The sequence below is a fragment of the Megascapheus bottae genome, chromosome 19, assembly GCF_031878675.1.
Source record: "Megascapheus bottae isolate mThoBot1 chromosome 19, mThoBot2.hap1, whole genome shotgun sequence".
Lineage (NCBI taxonomy): Eukaryota > Metazoa > Chordata > Mammalia > Rodentia > Geomyidae > Megascapheus > Megascapheus bottae.
In genome coordinates this window covers 43,053,512-43,073,743 of record NC_143527.1, presented here as the reverse complement: position 1 = coordinate 43,073,743, position 20,232 = coordinate 43,053,512, and the positions used below count along the sequence as shown (strand labels likewise).

The 20,232-nt window shown below is 45.6% G+C and overlaps 1 protein-coding gene across 4 annotated transcripts in view; it reads left to right on the top strand.

Moving 5' to 3' along the window:
* The window catches only part of Mtcl1 (microtubule crosslinking factor 1), a 124,253-nt gene extending 110,414 nt beyond the window's left edge, over window positions 1-13,839 (top strand). For 2 of the 4 annotated variants that reach the window (XM_090353470.1, XM_090353468.1), the window contains 5 exons: window positions 1,315-1,611; window positions 3,555-3,586; window positions 6,288-7,833; window positions 10,791-10,847; window positions 12,674-12,762. In XM_090353470.1, the coding sequence (XP_090209596.1) occupies window positions 1,315-1,611; window positions 3,555-3,586; window positions 6,288-7,833; window positions 10,791-10,829 (1,914 nt within the window). In that variant the 3' untranslated portion in view covers window positions 10,830-10,847; window positions 12,674-12,762. Of the gene's footprint in view, window positions 1-1,314; window positions 1,612-3,554; window positions 3,587-6,287; window positions 7,834-10,790; window positions 10,848-12,673 lie in introns of all 4 variants that reach the window. The other 2 variants (XM_090353469.1, XM_090353467.1) reach the window with 1 other exon arrangement.
* Window positions 13,840-20,232: the final 6,393 nt, after the last annotated feature.

Below are 20,232 nucleotides of genomic sequence, written 5' to 3'. Positions count from 1 at the left end.
CCTTGAGGCCCCTGCTCCTAATCTCAGCCTCCCATAGTAGTTAGGGTTGCAGGTGTGAGCTACCAGCACCTGGCTATGCCAGCTCTTTAGCATCTTCAAACAAGATGCTTAACAAAAGATATGGTGCACTTAGGAAAATGCAATTCTCTCAGTAATTTGCCATTAGGTATAGTTTCCCATGGAGTAAGTCTTAATTTCTGAAGGTAATTCTGAAAGAGGAGTGATTATTGTTATCTCTGGAGTAGTAGTAGTCATTGTTATAGTGCTAGAGATAAAACCCAGGACCTTGTGTATGCGCTAAACAAGTGTTGTTACCACTGAGCCACATCTCTAACCCTTTCCTCCTCTCCCTTCTCCTCTTTGCCTTCCTTCTCTTCTTCTCTTCTTTCTCTTCTCAAGACGAGTCTCAAATATGGCCATGGCTGGCCTTTTAAGTCCTAGTCTTGCTGCTTAAGCATTCCAAGTGCTGAAAATTAAGTGCTACCCAACCCTATGCAGCTCAAAAGAGTTCTAAATATGATGTTTAATTATTTTACATAAAATACTAATTTTAAATATAACTTTCTCCCAGGAGCATAGTACTCAAAGGTATAGATAAATGTATGTTTTATTAAAAAATGAAGAAAGCCAAACAAAAATTACATGTGTGTGTGTGTGTGCGTGTATTCTTATCTGAAACAGCTACACTTACATATTATATACTTTCTAGTCCAGCTATAATTGTGACTTTTTGGGGGGTATAATTTATGTATTTGTATCTGATATACGTGATTCACTTTGGTGATTTGATCACAGTGTCACCATTTTAACTAGAAATACACATTCAGTCCTTTCCAAAGATGTCATATTTCAGATAGCTACTTTGAAGCAGAAGCCAAAGGCAGGCTGTTGCCTTTCACTGATGTATCTCTTCTGTATTGAGGGGTTTTTTTACATCATATTTCAAATGCCATGTTTAACAAACAAGTATTCCAGAAGGGAATCTCTATATACAATCACTGGCACTTAGATTTTAGAACATCATTAAAATTAGGCTGAGGGTTTGTATGTCATAGATACATAGTGATCTGTGTAATAAAACATCTCTATAGAGTCATAACTTTTTATGTCTATGTAATTGTGACTTTTTAAAAAAGCCTTTGTAATGTTATTTTTAGGTTTTGAAATTAAGGAGAGAACTTTGAGAGTATTTGCTTTTTACCAAGTCTTTCAGATTGGCCTATATGTCATTCTACAGAGTAGACAAAAGATGGCTTTAGAAAGACCTTCCAACAGAAGAGAGAAGCTAATAATGTCCATTTTTTACAACTCAAGTTGCAGAAAGATAACAGTCCTCGAAGAAGTGGCAATTTCCTCTGTGATCAGAAAGAAGGCAATCTCCGTCCCTTGCCTCACCAGGGGGCACTCCGAGTGTCCCGGCCTGTGTCCACGTGGCCCTGTGTGGACACAGACTCCCTCCCATTTGAAGACAGGCCACTTTCCAAGCTGAAGGAATCAGACAGGTGCTCTGCCAGCGAGAACCTCTACTTGGATGCCTTGTCACTGGATGAGGAACCAGAGGAGCCACCACCTTGCAGACCTGAGAGGGAGTTCAGGAACTGCCTGCTTGAGGTCAGCCTGGGTTCTGTATGTGCTGGTCACCCTCTCCAGAAGGGATCTGTCATTAGAGCCAGCCAGTTTCTGGCAGAGCCATCTGGCAGGCTCTGTGACATCCTGTGAATTAGAAGACAGCCAGGTCTTCTCACAGAGTCAGAGCCTCTAAGCTTCCTGTATGATCTGTGATCAGTTTCCCTTTGCCACCTTGTTTGGGGCTTAGAACGTGGAACTAGTGCCCTGATAAGATCAAGCTCTCAAGACTGAGCATCTCTAGCAATACACAGGAGGAAGTAAATAGTATTTTCAACTGTTCTTGAAATTGTAGTATATTGTTATTCATTTTCTAGAACAAATAACAAAATAGATTGTGCTAAGGAATTTCCAAACATTCACAAGTAACAAATGTTACTGAACAATCTCAGTTGGGTTTTTGTTGTTGTTGTTGTTGTTGTTGTTGTTGTTGTTTTAATCTGTTGTTGGGCTTGAATTCTGAGCCTGAGCTCTTCAGCTTAAGGCTAGCGCTCTCTCTGCCACATGAGCCACAGTGCCATTTCTGGTTTTCTGTTGGTTAATTGGAGATGAGTCTTACAGACTTTCATAACCTTTATTCTGATAAAGGGTTGAGGGACCAACAGTCAGAAACTCCATATAAATTATACTATCAAGTGGATGAATTGAGCAAGGTACTGAAATTTCCACAGTATGGTATGTGGTATTCTAATTATATCATTTTAAAAGACAAATCCTAGGAAACATTACCCGTGAATGCATTTAACAAACTTTGAACCTTTCATTTAGTCTCCCATGCATTTAATATTTACGAGAGTTAGTGTCAAATGTTGTTGTTAGAATATGAGGGAAATTATACAGATGGAATGTCCCTTATTCAAAATGCTGGGACACAGAAGACATTTAGACTTGGGCTTTGTGGAGTTTGGAATATCTTCATGTATATGCAGATGTGACTCAGGTCAAACACAAAAATCATTCGTGTTTCATATATACTTCATAGGTGTTATTCAGTAGGTTTAATAGTTTCTTACATGAAATAAATGTCATCCCTGAAAGAGCTTCAGATTTTGGAGCAGATTGGATTTTGGACTTTCGGATTGTCTGTAACAGTGAGGTCAAGTGCTTGTCCTTCAGTCTGCCTGTCAGATCAGAGGACGTCATCATCTATAGGCTATTTCTGGAAGTTCAGTGTCAGAGCAGAATGGACACAGGACTGGGTGGGAATGCTGTGTGCTGCTTCCAGTGTCAGAGGTGAGCATGTGCACATCTACAGGAAGAACCCCCTTCAGTGTTGACTGTCCTGAGGACTATGGTTCCCTTTCTTTCAAAGGCTTGCTTCTTCAAAACCTTATCGGCATACAAGAATATTTCCTCAGTGGACAACACTTGTGTTTGTGTTCTCTGCCAGAATAGATCTCAATCTTCCTAAGGGAACTCACTAAAATCCAATCAAGTGCCCAAGCCTAAAGATGTCACACTGACTCCTATAGGAAGATACAGAAGATGAGACATTTGTGTCCTAACTCTAGCACTGTCTGTTACCATCTTTATCTCCCATTCCCTTCTCCTTCTACTTCTCCCTCTTCTTCTTCTTCTTTCTCCCAACATTCAGGTCATAGAAGCTAGTTTTGAAATCCATGCAGTGGGGAAGGTTGGGGAGACACATAAGAGTCAGTTCTTCTGGGACAAGGCAGCCTTTCTCACTGAGGAAGGCTCTTCTCTGGACTGCAGCAGCTCCACCCCCCCTCACATGCTCTGGGCTCTGCTTTTACTGTTGTATTTCAAAGGATCTGGGGCAGGAGCATTGTTGACCAAAGTGGCTCAGTGTACATTTTCAATGGCATCTTCTCAGGAAGGTAGAGCAAAACTATAGTCATTTTAGCCTAGGCAAGTCTCCAAGACAGCCCAAATTCATTGACTCTGATGAGCTGATTTCTTCCTTATAGGAGGAAGAAAATCACAAAGGAAATCTTCAAAGGTAAGTAAATATACTGAAAACAATGATGACTGAAATAAGCATCTCTTTCCATGGATCATCTGTATCTAAACTATTTATCTAAATAAATGCTTTTTTGTTATTTATTCATTCATTACTATGTATTTTTTTTTTTTTTTTGCTAGTCGTGGGCTGGAGCTCAGGGCCTGAGCACTGTTCTTGGACTTTCTCAAGGCTAGAGCTCTACCACTTGAGCCTCGGCACCATTTCTGGCTTTTTTTCTATGTATGTGGTACCAAGGAATCGAACCCGGGTCTTCATGCATGCTAGGCAAGCACGCTACCACTAGGCCAAACTCCCGGCCCCATTAGTACATATTTTTTTATGATGAATAGCAAAAAGTCTAATTACAGTTGTGATGTCTGCACAAAGGACTGCTGAATCCAGTGGGTTTTGAAAAGTCTGTGGGAAACCTTTCCACGTGAAGTTCGAAGACATGCATTTTATATACTATAGACTATAAATTCTACTAGGAAGATTTCACTATATTTTTTTTTCCTGGCAGTAATCCCAGCCCCCCAAAATGCACAGTGGCTGATCATGCTGGGATTGGTTACATGCCGGTTTTCTCATTGCCAATCTTGCTCTCTGTAGCCTTATTTCTTTAACTGAATATGTGTTTTCACTACACATAACTTCTTAGGCATTTGCTGTTTGCACCACTCCTTGCCCTTGATTTTCCCATGAAATTGGGAGTGTGTGAATGACTGTCTCTTTACCCTACGGCACTATGGGATCCACACAGTCCCTAGAGGTGCCTCGTGCTTTTCTGCCTCTTGCTCTGTCTTCTCTGCTCATCCTCAGGACACCTGCAGGGTAGCATTGGTGGGCTTAGGCACCAATTGCTTCTGCCTTTTACTAATCCCATGATGGTAGTTGGTTGCCAATCAGTGTTGATACTCAGTTTTCAGCTTGCATGTGATCATGCATTCATCCCTGAAATGGGAGAATCCGTGAACAATGATTAACTTTGTCCCCCACTCAGGTCAGCAGCCTTGGTCCCTGGGTCAGGATCAGGATGAGGCCTCCTTTACCACCTAGCCTCTGACTTTGCTGCTTATGCCTGTAATTCTACCTAGTTCGAAAGCTGAGATCTGGGGATCGCAGATGCCAGGAAACACCATAGATGCTTATCTCCAATTAAGCCGTAAAAAAAAACAACTAGAGACATAATTGTGGCTCCAGCGGTAAAGTGCTAGCCTTGGGGGTGAGGGAATAAACCAAAAAACTAACAGACAGCTCCCAGGTCTTGAGTTCAAGACCCAGCACAGCATCAAAACAGCAGCAAAAAGCAAAATACAAAAATATGACTTAATTCTGTTAATTTCAAAAGTAATCCATGCTTGCTGTAAACTGTAAGCAATATCAAAATGTTTGAAGTAGAGACAGAATGGTGCCTCCTGACTCTCTTTCCCTCCACTTCTCACCATTCAGTGGGTTTGTTCCATTTTTCTTGCATTTGTGAGTGCTTCTAATGCTTGTGGTCTTGTAGTTATTTTGTTTGCTTGGCCACCATGAAGGTGGATACCACTTTTGTCTGTGACATTCTCTGTGCTGCTATGTCTAGCTGAGCTCCAGAACATGAGAACACGACTTCATAGCTGCTTAACGTCCTGGTCATACAGTAGATGGCTTAGAGCAAAGCCCTACTTCTGGCTTCCTCTTTATACACTTGATCTCCAGCCTCTTGGTTGGCCTAGGCTGATCTAGAACCCTAGGTAGCTATGTTTTGGGAGGCCAGGAAAACCTTAACATGTCCCACAAGAAACTGATCTCGATTTGGGGGCAATGAGTCTATGTCCAACTGCTTTGCCACCCCACTCTTGCATGAAGATTCCAGGCCACAGGTTCTGTTACCCAAGTTATCGGAAGTGGCCCGTCCCAGGTCTCCTTACAGACCCCTGTGTGTCCTGGTAGTTGGATAATCTGTCCAACACTCCAGCCACCTCCTGGCCTGACAGATATGCATTCCAGTACCTCTGTAGTGGCTGTAGGAAGTAGAGGGGAGAGTTCTATGAATTCATTTTGAGAGGAATCTATGGAACTGGTATTCACATAGAAGGAGTCGACACCCTATCATGTGCACCAGACAGCCGCTCAGCAAGCACTGGTTCTTGCTTTGGCTTATCTCCTCACCCTTCATTTGTGCTCATGTGTCTGGGGGAGGCTTTCTCTTCTTTGGGACATAATGGAGAAGCACAAACGGCTACCTCTAAAGACTTGGTCATAAATAAGACAGAGAAGGCAACCTGTTGGTGAATTTGGCAGAGCCAGATAGAGTTGTTTGAAATATTACTTGATACACTTCCTCCTTTCTCCTACATCTTCCAAGCACCGTAGCCCTGCAAGTCCACAAAAGACCAGCCAGCCAGGTGAATAGAGTCCTCAGGTTGTAGCTCTGTGCCACATTCCCTTGACCTGCCCACATCAGCTTATTGTAGTGAGGGGCAGGGAGGGAGTGTTCACATCCATTAGACTTACTCAGTAAGTCGTAGTGGGGCAGCAGTGGGGAAGCAGGCTCTCTGGAGCGGGAGTGTGACCGTTTGCACTTCTACTCATGTCCTCAGCAGCTGGGGGTGACTGTATTAAACCCTGATTAACGCAGGCTTCAGGGAAATGTACGAAGGGGCCAGGTGGGGCTTCCTGGTGGCTGCTGATGCCCTCTGTTTTCTGCCCTTTTCAGAGCCATGTCTGTGTCCTGCATGTCTGAATTCCAGCGCCTCATGGATGTTTCTCCTTTCCTGCCTGAGAAGGGACTGCCACCTGCCAACAGCAAGGAGGATGTCACTCCGCCCCTGTCTCCTGACGACCTGAAGTACATCGAGGAGTTCAACAGCAAGAGCTGGGACTACGCACCCTCCAGGGCTGGGACCGACAGGCCTCAGGAGCTCTGGGCAGACAGGACCGAGGTGGGGCGGGCAGGGCTCGAGGCCACAACCGAGTCTTTCTCTGACTCCTCTTGGTATCTGACCACAAGCGTCACCATGACCACAGACACGATGACCAGCCCAGAGCACTGCCAGAAGCAGCCCCTGCGAAGCCACGTCCTCACTGAACAGTCTGGGGTGCGAGTGTTACACAGCCCACCCGCTGTTCGCAGGGTGGATACCATTGTGACAGCAGGCAGCGAGGGCAGGAGCCGGCTGGACCCTGAAGGTCCCTTCCCCACCAGCAGGGCCAGAGGGAGCCTGGGAGCTGAGCCTGGGCTCAGCAGATGGCCTTGTGCTACCTCCAGACACCCACGAGACTTCATGGAAGGTTCTCTTCGGCCCCTTGATGGTGCCCTCTGCCCCTCCCTAGGGTTTGCAGCCCCACTGCACAGCCTGGACATGTCTAAGAACATGAGTGATGACATGAAGGAGGTAGCCTTCTCCGTCAGGAGTGCCATCTGCTCTGGTGCCACTGAGCCACAAGTCAGGGACATGGCCTGCCAGACCAATGGGTCCCAGACTGCAGGGACACAGACCCTCCAGACCATCAGCGTGGGCCTACAGACCGAAGCCCTGCGTGGCAGCGGGGTTACCAGCAGTCCCCACAAGTGTCTCACACCAAAGGCCGGGGGCAGCACCACACCTGTGTCTTCTCCTTCCCGCAGCCTCAGGAACAGGCAGGTGGCTCCTGCCATCGAGAAGGTGCAGGCCAAGTTTGAACGCACCTGCTGCTCCCCCAAGTATGGTTCACCCAAGTTGCAGCGGAAATCCCTCTCCAAAGCGGAACAGCCAAGCAGCCGGGCCTCGCCTGGGTTGGTCCAGAAAGGGTACAGCGAGTCAGCCTGGGCCCGCTCCACCACCACAAGGGAGAGTCCTGTGCACACCACCATCAATGACGGCCTGTCCAGCCTCTTCAACATCATCGACCACAGCCCCGTGGTCCAGGACCCCTTCCAGAAGGGGGTGAGGGCTGGGAGTAGGTCTCGCTCAGCTGAACCACGACAGGAGTTAGGCCCAGGCCAGGAAACGGGCACCAATTCCCGAGGACGCTCACCTAGCCCCCTTGGGATGGGCTCAGAGACGTGCAGAGAGGATGGGGGAGAGGGCACGCCTGTGAGACAGGACTTGTCCGCCCCTCCTGGATACACACTCACTGAGACTGTGGCCCGGATCCTCAATAAGAAGCTTCTGGAGCATGCCTTAAAGGAAGAGAGGAGGCAGGCCACTCACGCGCCCCCCAGTCTTACCAGCGACAGCCACGCAGGCGATTCCGCCATGGCTGAGCCAGGGTCCATGGAGGTAATGAATTCTGAGTGGCCGCACTCTTCCCCACCAGCTGTTCATGTATCTGCTGGGCATGTGGAGGAGGCCCAGGGTGGAGGCAGGGAGGTGATTTCAGGTGTCTGTGGCATCCATGATGGCGTGTTGTGCTCTGGGGAGGAGCCGGGTGGACAGGAGAATGAGATAGGCCAGACCACAGATCCTGACACCTCATGAAGACTAGTTGTTTTCCTGTCCTCGGAAAAATCATGGAGGACATGGTTTGATCCAGGTTGTCCTTTGGTATCTGGGTCAGTACTTGGGGCATGGTCCGTTCTCTTCTGCACAACTAGAAGCATGTAAAAACTAAGAGAATGTGGAAAGCAAGCACATGGGAGTGTGAAAACCACTTATGTAAAAGTATGAACTGATGACGTGATAGAGCTCAGTGTGTGAAAGCTGTGTGCCCTGAGCGTGTGTGAGGAACTGCATGTGTGAAGAATGAACTGGGTGTGAATGCTAAGCAAGTGTGGAAACCGCATGTGTGAGATGAGTGTGTGTGAACACTGAATATGACGGTGTGAAAGCTATGTTCCCTGAGCCTGTGTGAAGACCGAATAGAGTGTGAACACGAAAAGCTAAGTACATGTGTAACAGCAAGTGAACACTGAAAATGGAGCCTGTGTGAAAACTGAGAGTATGAAAAAACATATCAGTCCTGAGAGTGTGTAAAAACTCTAAGTATGTGCATTAACGGTGTGTGTTGGGTTTCACATCTTGGTGGGACTGCTGGAAGGGAGTTGGGAAGTGTGTGGACCACAGAGGAGGAACATGTCACTAGAAACTACTACCATGTTTGACTTGGTATAAGCCAGCAGTCTGGCATCTTCTATATCACCTTCATTTCCATGAATCCCCCTTGCAGTAAAATCAAATGAAACAAATAGGCACCACAATCCTGCCTTTATGCAGAATGATGCCAGCTGTTCCCTTGACTTTGTTTGGAAGTCAGTCATTTCTGAATTTTGTCCATTGCATATCCCCATACCAGTGTCATACCACATCAAGAATGAAGTCTGACGATGGTGACAAATGAACCACTGACGGTGACTGCCTGGGGATATGGCTTCCCTGTGCTGAATGGACAGTGCATGCCCATATTCACCTTTCAAGAGCCCAGATCAGCCTGGGACTCATGAACAATCTCTAGGCCTCATGGGCCAGCTGACAGCCAGGGTCAAGAGAAGGCAGACAGCCATAAGGCCACTGCTACATAAGCCATATTACTGCTTCCTTGTCACCACAGAGAAGCCCTTGCTTGAGCAATGAGAAGGGAAAAAGGTATATTCCTGTATGGTGGGTAATGTCCCCAGTCCAGCTCAACCAGGGAATAGTTAACTCAGAATACAGAGTTTCAATATTAACCAGATGAAAGCATGTCAAATTGCCAATGGCATATGGATATGGTGATTCCATATGGTTCTGTCTCACTCCAATATTGATGGTATGTGGCCGACTGTCCCAAAGAGCTGAGCCTTAGTGATTTACACCTTGTCTGAGCCAGACAGGAACTGCCAGGTAAGACGTTTCAGGTAACAACTAGCGACATCTTTGGTTACCCCAACCCTGGGGAGCCCTCAGGTGAGTACTTGTGGCTTGGATCACTTTGTATATCAATACCCCACTTTTTTACACTTCTGCAGAAATCAGTTAAAACTGGAGCCTTTTCTTAAAGCATTAATACCTGATTGTGTCCATTTTTTTTTTCAGCACTGTAGATTGAACCCAGGATATTCTGTGTGCTAGGCAAGCATGATCCAGGGCCTAGAGCCCTATGTATGTAATATGTCTTAGGAACCAAAGCTTTTAGTCACTGAGCTTTTCACAATCTGTTGTAGTAAGTGGATCAGTGAGCCACTGTGGTCTGAAGACAGTCATGGTAGTGCAAAGCCGCCCTGCTTTTGCCTTAGGCAGAGCATTATTTTACATTTTTCTTTTTTCTTTTTTTTTTTTTTTTTTGCCAGTCCTGACCTTGAGCTCAGGGCCTGAGCACTGTCCTTGGACTTTCTCAAGGCTAGAGCTCTACCTCTTGAGCCTCAGCACCACTTCCAGCTTTTTTGTATGTATGTGGTACCAAGGAATCGAACCCGGGTCTTCGTGCATACTAGGCAAGCACTTTAACCACTAGGCCAAACTCCCGGCCCCAATTTTATATTTTTCTTTCCGTTGTTTTTCCCAGCAAATAGGATGACTTTCTGAGAGCAGACAGGGGGCTCAGTACCTGCCCAGACTCCTTGGCAAGTTCTCAGTGCTACGGGTTCTTCCTATTCCTATCAGAAATTAGCTTGTCCACATCCCAGCAGAATTACTCTCTGTTTGAACTGACTCTGTATATGAGGGCCCTTGAGAGGCCCTGCACTGCCAGCTTCTGTGAGACCTCAGCATTTCCAGCTTGGCTTTACCTGTCTCCATTGGGTAGGACCCTCCCTAGACCTTTGCTCAGAGATCTTGAGCCCCAGGTGACTTGGGGGACAGGAAGTATGCCTTCTCACTTCACTGTCATCTCACCAGCAAGGATGGCTGTGCCCTAAGGTGGCACTACAGAGAGCCACTGTGTGGGAGGAAAAAAGTGACACGTAAACGGACATTTTATCACCAACAGTAGGCATTCCGTAGCTGGAAGCAGCATGGCCTCCTTCCAGTGCAGCAGCTAAGTGCCTTTCTTTGGTCAGGCCTGGCAGAGACTTAAATGCTCAGGGCATCTCAGGAAGACTGGCAACAGCCAGGGAGGTGCAAGTACTTCCTCCTGGTTTCTTCTTCCCTCTGGGGCCGGTGGAGTGCAGGCTGTGGCCTGCACCCTGAAGCTACCCTCCCATATTCAGTTCTTTCCTGGTGCCCCTCTCTGTCACCACTCTTGATGTTAAACTTTGATTGTTCTCCTGGTTTTAGATGCCCTTTCCAATCTGCTTGTTTTTCTCTTCTCTTTGTCTGTCCAGAACCAAACTGTCTTACTAACTGCCCCATGGGGACTCTAGGCCTGCCCACCTCACGCTGTAAGTGCCTCCTTTCTTCTCCAAGCCATCCAGAGTCGTGTGCGTAACTTGTCTATCTTGTGCTTGGCATCCGACATTCATCATCATCTTGGCACCCTCTCTCCACAAAGTCCTCCATACTTCCTCCAGGAGCAAGCTGGCAAACCTCAACACCTCCATTTGCCCTACTCCAGTGTTGACTGCTTTGTGGGAAGATACTGTTGGGACTTCCTGTCTCCTGCAGTTGGCAGGGGTATTGTCTCAGGCATAGGGCTCTTGTGTGAGGGCATCTGCAGACACCTTACTTCCAAACATTCATCCACATTTAGGAACTGTATGTACATTGCCAGATGCAGGAGCCCTGGGGCCTCTGGGGAAAAGGGCAGCATGGCTCAGTTGTATGCACAGGCAAATGCTCGTGACTTGAAGGATATACAGTGGGGTCCTCAGAACCCTTCCACCAGGTGGGGATGGCAGCTAAGTGAACCTGTAATGACATCCCAACCAGTACCTACCATGCATGCACACAATACTCTACTCGACTTACAGTACTGTGAGAGAACAGGCATGTGCCCCAGGCCACGTGTCCATTCTGCCACCCTGGCTTAGTTTGAATCTCAGTGGCATCCGTGGTATGAGGGCTGGGGCTCACAGTCCTGTGTACATATGCCCCCACTGAGTGCCAGCCCAAAGGGAGGCTGAGGCTCTGAAGGAGCCATCTCCAGCATCCCTCCTACTAACCACACAAGCAGAGCCACCCTGCCCCATTGTTCAGAAGCTGGAGGGTCCATGCTGCTCTCAGGTTATACTATATTTGGGCATCATCCTCTGCCATGTCCCATCTTCCCGGGTGGCATTATTCATTCATACAGCACTGCCATCTGTCTTTCCTCCCTGTCATTGATCCCTGGTTCAACTCTCAACATGTGTCTTTTCCATTGCTTGCCACAGCTCTCTAAATCCTCTGACTCACTTCCTGGCTTTTGTGGGTCCTCATTCTGTGTCATTCCTTCTGGACTTCCCATTGCAATGACTCACTGTCTTGTCATTCTGCTGTATGGTGCTCTACCATTTGGGCCACATCTCCATTTTCAGCTTTTTGCTGGTTAATTGGAGATTAAAGTCTCATAGACTCTCCTGCCTGGGCTGGCGTTGAATCATGATCCCCAGATCTGAACCTCCTGAGTAGCTAGAATTCCAGGTGTCAGCCACTGGCACCCGGATTTGCTGTTCTTCTAACGATAGGGATTGGTATTGTGGCCAAGTATGACTCCTATGATGAATTCTCAGAGCATTTGGGTGTCTGGAACATGGAATCCTAAGTTCACTTTGATTTTAATTTGTCAAAATGCTGCTATGTTGAAGAATTGCTAAAGAAAACTAGACCTCAATTAAAATTTCCTCCTGCAGCATTTTTGTATTTCTTTTTCATGTTGTGGGAGTTTATTTAGCCTACTGCCAGTCAGCTTGGAATAAACATTAGCAGAGTTCATTGTACGATGAGGCTTATTGCAAATACAGCCGACTGAAATCCCAGTCCCTGTGAGGGCTAATAGACCAGAACGCCACAGCTAAAGGATCCTTCAAGTGACAGAGTGATGGCTCCACTTGGGTGGGACTGTAATATGGGGGCCACTGTTGCTTGCCCTGTCTTGTATGTTCAGGCCTATCTCACTGGTTCACCACATTTTGGTCACCATTTTCCCCATCCGCATTCATCCGTATTCAGAAGTCTCCCCTGGCCTCTTCCTTGGGACTAACGTCTGTTGAGAAGTGTGCTAAGGAGAAAGGATGCGCTGGTGAGCCCGCCCTAGCCATAACACTATCTCCTTTCTTGACTCCAAAAGGAACTACCTTGTTCTGCACTAGCACCATCCCTAGAGCCCTGCTTCTCCAGGCCCGAGAGACCAGCAAACCGTCGCCCTCCATCCCGGTGGGCTCCACCTTCCCCCACTGCCTCACTGTCTCAGTCACCCGGAGACTCGGCATCCATGGAGGAACACGCTGAGGAGGATCCAGCAGAAGAGAAGCCACACCCGTGATGCAAAGCTTGCATGGATTATCACAGAATAATTCACTGTAATTTGCATAACCACACCATCATCCCAAACCAAACTGCCCCAAAGGAGGGATCTGGTTTTCTCAAGGTGGAAGAATGTTTTCAATAAAACACACAGCTGCTGAATGTCCAACCCACGAGACTGAGATGTTTCTAGAACGAAACAATAAATGTGCCTGTAATAACTTAATTTTTTTCATAGCTCAGAAAACTATTTTTGTCTCCATTTTTTACACCACAGTATATTAAATAAAAAGGTAAATAAGGTATAAATAGATTTAAAAATACAAGAGTTTTTAAACAATGGACATTTTCCAGAGCTATGGATCTCCCTTGCTCTCAATCCTGACTGCCTCATATCTGCACTGTTCTGTTTTGATTGAGTTTCTGTGTTGAATTTAGGGTGTTTTAAGTTAATTTTATTTTGTCCATGTTAATGACTTTTTTTTTAAGGAATTAAAAAAATGCTTCAGACTGTCTGACTTTGTTGTAGCATAAAAGCCATGAAGCTAGTAGCTAAGAGAGAGATTCTATAAACTGCAGTGGGGAAGGGGAGCACAGATCAATGATTCTGAGAAGTTACAGAGTCCCCAAGCGGGCATAGAAAATTCGCTGTGTGGTCCACACCCACCCGAGTGCACGTCTTCGGGCGCATGTACATACATACGCTGCCCTGTCCTCGCTCTCACCCACCTGTGCACCCACTGTGCGGTCCACTGTAATCCATTGTGAAGTCCTCGTGATCCCCTTGCATCTTGTTGATTCCCTTGCATCGATGAGACAACAGCAACATTTTACAATTATTGTTCGAACATTATTAATTGGCAATGTACAGTGTTCACTCCACATTTTCTTTGTAAGGACAAGCACTACAGGAAGTCATGAGGGTGCCAGTGGAGACACCTGGTGTCAGAGGGTCAGAGACCATGATGAAGTAGAAATAAAGCCTTTTTAAGCCAACAGCATGGTGTTGGGTCTTGTGTTTCACGTGTTCTCTGCCCTGCCACTCTTCTGGGAAGTATTTTGTGGCTGAGGGACTGAAGGACAGGGGAGGTTGCTCAAGGAGGAAATAGTTGAGCACGTGTCTCGTAGTGCTGCTTTCTTGTGTGTATGATGGGGTCACAGTTGTACCAGACTCTGTGACAAGATCCTGGGAGAAATACGCTTTATTCTCATTGCAAAAACCAAACCACAGAAAAGGGATAGGGTGCAAGCAAGCAAGGTTATCTGGGAGTTCAATGTACACAACATCAGTTCCTTCCCTCAGGAAAGGATATGCCTCTACGCAGATCACGACCGGTTAGGATACGGTAAAGACACTTGCAAATCCATGTTTATTGCTGCACTATTCACAAAAGCCAAGATATGGAAACAACCCAGATTCTTTACAACAGATGAGCAGATGACTAAAATGTGGTATACATACGAAATGGAATTTTATTCATTCATTAGAAAGAATACACTTATGCTGTTTGCAGGGAAATGGATGGACCTAGAACAAATCACACTGTGAGGTAATCCAAGCTCAGAGAGATGAACAGTGCATGTTTTCTTCCATATGTAGAAGCTAGATCTGAAATAAAAGTGGATATGATAACATATACGAGGCATTCACACACAGACCAAAAGAGGATAACCTCAGGGAAGGTGCACAAAGATTTAATTTCTCTGAACATTTAAAGTAAGATCTATTGGGCTGCGAGTTTGGCCTAGTGGTAGATCGCTTGCCTAGCATGCACGAAGACTGAGGTTCAATTCCTTGGTACCACATACATAGAAAAAGCCAGAAGTGGTGCTGTGGCTCAAGTGGCAGAGCTCTGGTCTTGAGAAAGCCCAAGGACAGGGCTCAGCCAAGTTCAAGCCCCAAGACTGGGAAAATAATAATAATAATAATAATAATAATAATAATAATAATAAGTATTGAAAAGAGATCCAGGAAATAGAAACTTGCAAGGGGGGTGGAATAGTTGTTGGTAGTGGTGGTGTTTGTTTTGCCTTTTGTTTCTTCTGGGGGGGGGTGTACAGAAAGGGAGGGAGGGTGAAAAACGCACCTGTGCACGCATGCTTGCTCACATACACACACACACGCACACTCTCAGATTCAAATGGAATTTTAAAATGATGTAGTAGAAATTCCAGGTGCAGGAAGCTTGAATTGGTGCTGGCAAGATGGGCATTTTTTCAACGTGAAGTTGGAGGGCAGGGGTGGCACTGAAAGCCAGGTGCAGTGACTCAGGCCTGTAATCCTAGCTCCTTAGGAGATTGATATCTGAGATTACAGTTCAAAGCCAGCCTAGGCAGAAAAGGCCACGAGAGTCTTATGTCCATTTCAGTACCTAAAAAGCTAGAAGTGGAGCTGTGGCTCAAGTGCTAGAGTGCTAGCCTTGAGCAAAAAAGGTAACGTAGAGCAACTCAAGTCCTGGATGCAAGACTCAGTACTGGCACAAAAATTAATAAAGAGTAAAGCGTGGTCACATGAGCGGTAACATGCTGGCCGGGCTGAGGCAGAACCTGTGTGAGGAATGCTGCATCAGGTGTGCTGGGGCTTTGACAGCCACTCTGGAACTGCTCCTCACACTTGACTAGAAGAATTCTCCAGGTTTTTTATTACGGAAACATTTGCACTTTCAAAGGCAAGGCAAGACGATGGCATGAAATTATTTTCCATTCTCCCTTCCAGATAAATGCCATCAGCGCTGTGGATTTTATAGGCCTGTGAAGACAGGGCAGCTGCCTGCAAGGGAAGGCCTCTCAGGCTCCTCCTTTTCATGTCTGTACCAGCTACCATACATGCCCCAGCTGCTCTAATGTCCTAAAGAAAGATGCAATGGATTCCTGACTACCCAACAGTTCTCCTGTGTTTCGCATAATGTTCCCTACCCCCTCCCCCGCCCCAGGGACTGGGCAGCCCTGTTCATCTGCAGTAAGATAGGTGGGAGTGGCCTAGTGGTAGAGTGCTTGCCTAGCGTGCATGAAGATCTGGGTTTGATTCCTCGGTACCATACACATAGAAAAAGCCATGACTCAAGTGGTAGAGCTCTAGCCTTGAGAAAGGCACACCACATGAAATTCTGCTATACATAGTAAAATGATTAACTGTACTGAAGCAACTTACTACACTCATTATATCCCATAGCAATGTCTCCACCTTTGTAGCAAGAGAACCAAAATAAAACCTATTTTTTTCCTCCCAAAGCTGACCTAAAACTCACTACAATGTAGACCATTTATGAAACCCTTGAACTCATTATTCTTTCATCTCTACCTACTAAGTGCTAGGGTTACAGGTGTGTACTTCCAGGCCTGGGTATAAAATCAAGTCACTTAGTAAAAACCTAAATTCAGCACAATGTCAATTATACTCTCCAGATTTTAGTAAGCTTGACCAACTTTATATATTTCAAAAGCAACTTGATAATATTACTATCCTATTCTCTAATGAATTGCTTTAAAAAGTTGTGGTAAAAGCCAGGTGCCAGTGGCTCATGCCTGCAATCCTAGATACTCAGGAGGCTGAGATCTGAACATCATGGATCAAAGCCAATCCAGGCATGAAAGTCCATGAGACTCTTATCTCCAATTCATCACCAGAAAACCAGAAGTGGTGTTGTGGCTCAAGGGGTAGAGCACTGGCCTTGAGCTGAAGAACTCAGGAACAGCACTCAGGCTTAGAGTGGAAGCCCCATGACCAACCAAAAAAAAAGCCACACTGTGGTAAAATACACATAATTTAGATTTTCTGTTTGAACTTTTATAAAGTATATGGTTCAATGACCCTAAGTCTATTCACAATGTTGTCACTACCACAATCACTACCACTGTCCTTCAGATAGGCTCATCAACCTGAGAGAAATCCTATGGACATGAAGCACTCAGCCCCCAGCACCCATTTCCCACATCTACTTTCTCTGTGGATTTATCGAATTTCTCTGTGCATTTGTCTACTTAGGAAATCTCACAGAAGTAGTTATTTCACATTTAGCCTTGTATGTCTGCTACTTAACATAAAGGCTCCAAGATTCATTCATTTTATAGCACATTCAGTGACTTTTATCTTTTTAATGGCTGAATAATATTCTACCATGTCATAGACTGCATTTTATTTATCCATTCGTCAGTTTGTAGTGAAGGCGTATTTTCTGAAATACCCTTGGTTACCTGCCTTTAACCAGACCCCAAGAGACAATTCACAATGAATGATCAAAACACCTCTCAATCCCTTTATATGACATCTTTAAACTTTCTTGTTTCCTTTAAGGGATCCCATAACATATTATGCTGACCAGGGTCTTCTTTGGTTGAATTTAGGCCTTTTAGCCACGTATACCACTTCTGGAGCTTGAACTCAGGGCCTAGACACTTTCCCTTAGCTTTTTTGCTCAAGCTTGGTATTCTACCACTAGAGTCACAATTCGCGTCCAGCTTTTTGGTGGTTAGTTACAGATAAGAGTCTCCGCCCTGGGTTGGCTTCAAGCACTGATCAGATTTCAGCCTCCTGAGTAGATCCTAGATTATAGGTGTGAGCCATTGACACTGTTCAATGGTTTCACTGCCCTGGCTCACCCCACCCCGCACCCGGGGTGATCCTGGGGCTTGGTTTCAGGATTTGGGGCACTGTCTCTGAGCTTCTTGGGTCAAGGATACACTCTACTACTTGAGCCACAGCACCATTTCTGACTTTTTCTGAAGACAAGCATCTCAATGGACTTTCCTGCACAAGCTTGAGAAGCTAGGATTAAAGGCATGAACCACTACTACCTGGCTCAGCAGCATTTTTGTTTTGTTTTGTTTTTAATGCAGTGCACATATGAATCTGTAGAGCAAGAAAACAGGTTGACTCATAAACAAGTCATCTTAATGAATTGGATGACACTGCGGTTTTTTGTTTTGTTTTGTTTCCTTTCATTTTTTAAATTCCAGTGGAGCCCTGAGGACTCTGTGTAGGCACTTAAGGACATTTAGCCTCAGGCCATGCCCTCAAGACTTCAAAAACAATGACAATAATACCATTCCCCGAACTCATAAGGACTAAAGTTTCCTGAAAACTTACTGTGTGCTAGCTGCTGTGCTCAGAGTTGCACTCAAGATGAACAATAAAAACAACTAGAGCTTTTGTTTCTGTATCTTGTACTGGCCCAAGTGAGCTGTCAGTGATGTCAACCATTCTGAGCTAGACAGGGTTACTTCCAAATATCCCTCCCAGACCCCCAAAATTTATAGCAATCGTTACTAAGGTCAGCTTGCTCTGAGGTATTACGTGTAGCAAAACTAGTATTGATCCTACTATTTTTCTGTTTAATTAAGCAACTAGATGGTTTAGTAAAGATTTTTTTTCTAGGTTTCAAAGGGGATAATGTACTCCTTAGCATTTTCACTTTAATTAGGGATAGCAAAGGTCTCAAGCCTTTTAACCAGAAAAAAAAGAATTATGAATTTTGTTATGAGATAAATGACCAAGAAGCTTCCCTGGGAAGTTCTGTTGGCTAGCAGCTGGAAGAAGATACAGCTAAAAAGGTGCTGATGGCTCATGCCTGTCCTCCTCTTACTCAGGAGGCTGAGATCCGAGGATCATAGTTCAAAGCCAGCTGGGCAGGAATGTCTGTGTGATTCTTGTCTCCAATTAACCAGCAAAATGCTGAAAGTGGACGTATGGCTAAGTGGTGAAGTGCTAGCCTTGAGTCACAAAGCCTAAGGGACTGGCACTGAGTTCAAGAGAAGAAGAAGAAGGAGGAGGAGGAGGAGGAGGAGGAGGAGGAGGAGGAGGAGGCGGAGGAGGAGGAGGAGGAGAAGCAGAAGCAGAAGCAGCAGAAGCAGAAGCAGAAGCAGAAGCAGAAGCAGAAGAAGAAGAAGAAGAAGAAGAAGAAGAAGAAGAAGAAGAAGAAGAGGAAGAGGAAGAGGAAGAAGAAGAAGAAGTGGTGAAGGCGGAGGAGGAGGAGGAGAAGGGGGAAGAGGAGGGGGAGGAGAAGGAGGAAGAGGAAGAGGGAGAAGAAGAATTAGAAGAGGTAGAAGGAGGAGGAGGAGAAGAAGAAGAAGAAGAAGAAGAAGAAGAAGAAGAAGAAGAAGAAGAAGAAGAAGAAGAAGAAGAAGAAGAAGAAGAAGGAGAAGAAGGAGAAGGAAGAGGAGGAGGAGGAGAAGAAGGAGGAGAAGCAGAAGAAGCAGAAGCAGAAGCAGAAGCAGAAGCAGAAGCAGAAGAAGAAGAAGAAGAAGAAGAAGAAGAAGAAGAAGAAGAAGAAAGAGGAGGAGGAGGAGGAGGAGGAGAAGCAGAAGCAGAAGAAGAAGCAGAAGCAGAAGCAGAAGCAGAAGCAGAAGAAGCAGAAGAAGCAGAAGCAGAAGCAGAAGCAGAAGCAGAAGCAGAAGCAGAAGCAGAAGCAGAAGCAGAAGAAGAAGAAGAAGAAGAAGAAGAAGAAGAAGAAGAAGAAGAAGAAGAAGAAGTGAAGGCAGAGGAGGAGAAGGAGAAGAAGGAGGAGAAGCAGAAGCAGAAGAAGCAGAAGAAGCAGAAGAAGCAGAAGAAGCAGAAGAAGCAGAAGAAGCAGAAGAAGAAGAAGAAGAAGAAGAAGAAGAAGAAGAAGAAGAAGAAGAAGAAGAAGAAGAAGAAGAAGAAGTGAAGGCAGAGGAGGAGAAGGAGAAGAAGGAGGAGAAGCAGAAGCAGAAGAAGCAGAAGAAGCAGAAGAAGCAGAAGAAGCAGAAGAAGAAGAAGAAGAAGAAGAAGAAGAAGAAGAAGAAGAAGAAGAAGAAGAAGAAGAAGAAGAAGAAGAAGAAGAAGAAGAAGAAAGAGGAGGAGGAGGAGGAGGAGAAGCAGAAGCAGAAGAAGAAGCAGAAGCAGAAGAAGCAGAAGAAGCAGAAGCAGAAGCAGAAGCAGAAGCAGAAGCAGAAGCAGAAGCAGAAGCAGAAGAAGAAGAAGAAGAAGAAGAAGAAGAAGAAGAAGAAGAAGAAGAAGAAGAAGAAGAAGGTAGAGGAGGAGAAGGGGGAGGAGGAGGAGGAAGAGGAGGGGGAGGAGGAGGAGGAAGAGGAGGAGGAGGAATTCTATTTGGCAACAACATTTGGGAGCTTTAGCCATGAGGAGATTTAAGAGGCTGAGGTCTGTTCTGACAGAAACAAGTACAAATCCAGCAATCGTGAGCAGGCTCCTGTGCACTTTTAGAACCTTGTTTTCTCACTCTAAAGGTATGGGTGTAAATCCTTGCTGTATGGACTAAATGGGATAATGGGTTAGTACGAATTCTATTGCATGAGAATTGCTCAACCTCCACACATTACTTATCCTCGCATTTAATTATCCCTATGATCCATCCAATTGAGGTGATCTTCCAAAATGTTTTTATGGTAGTACTGGTGTTGGAACTCAGA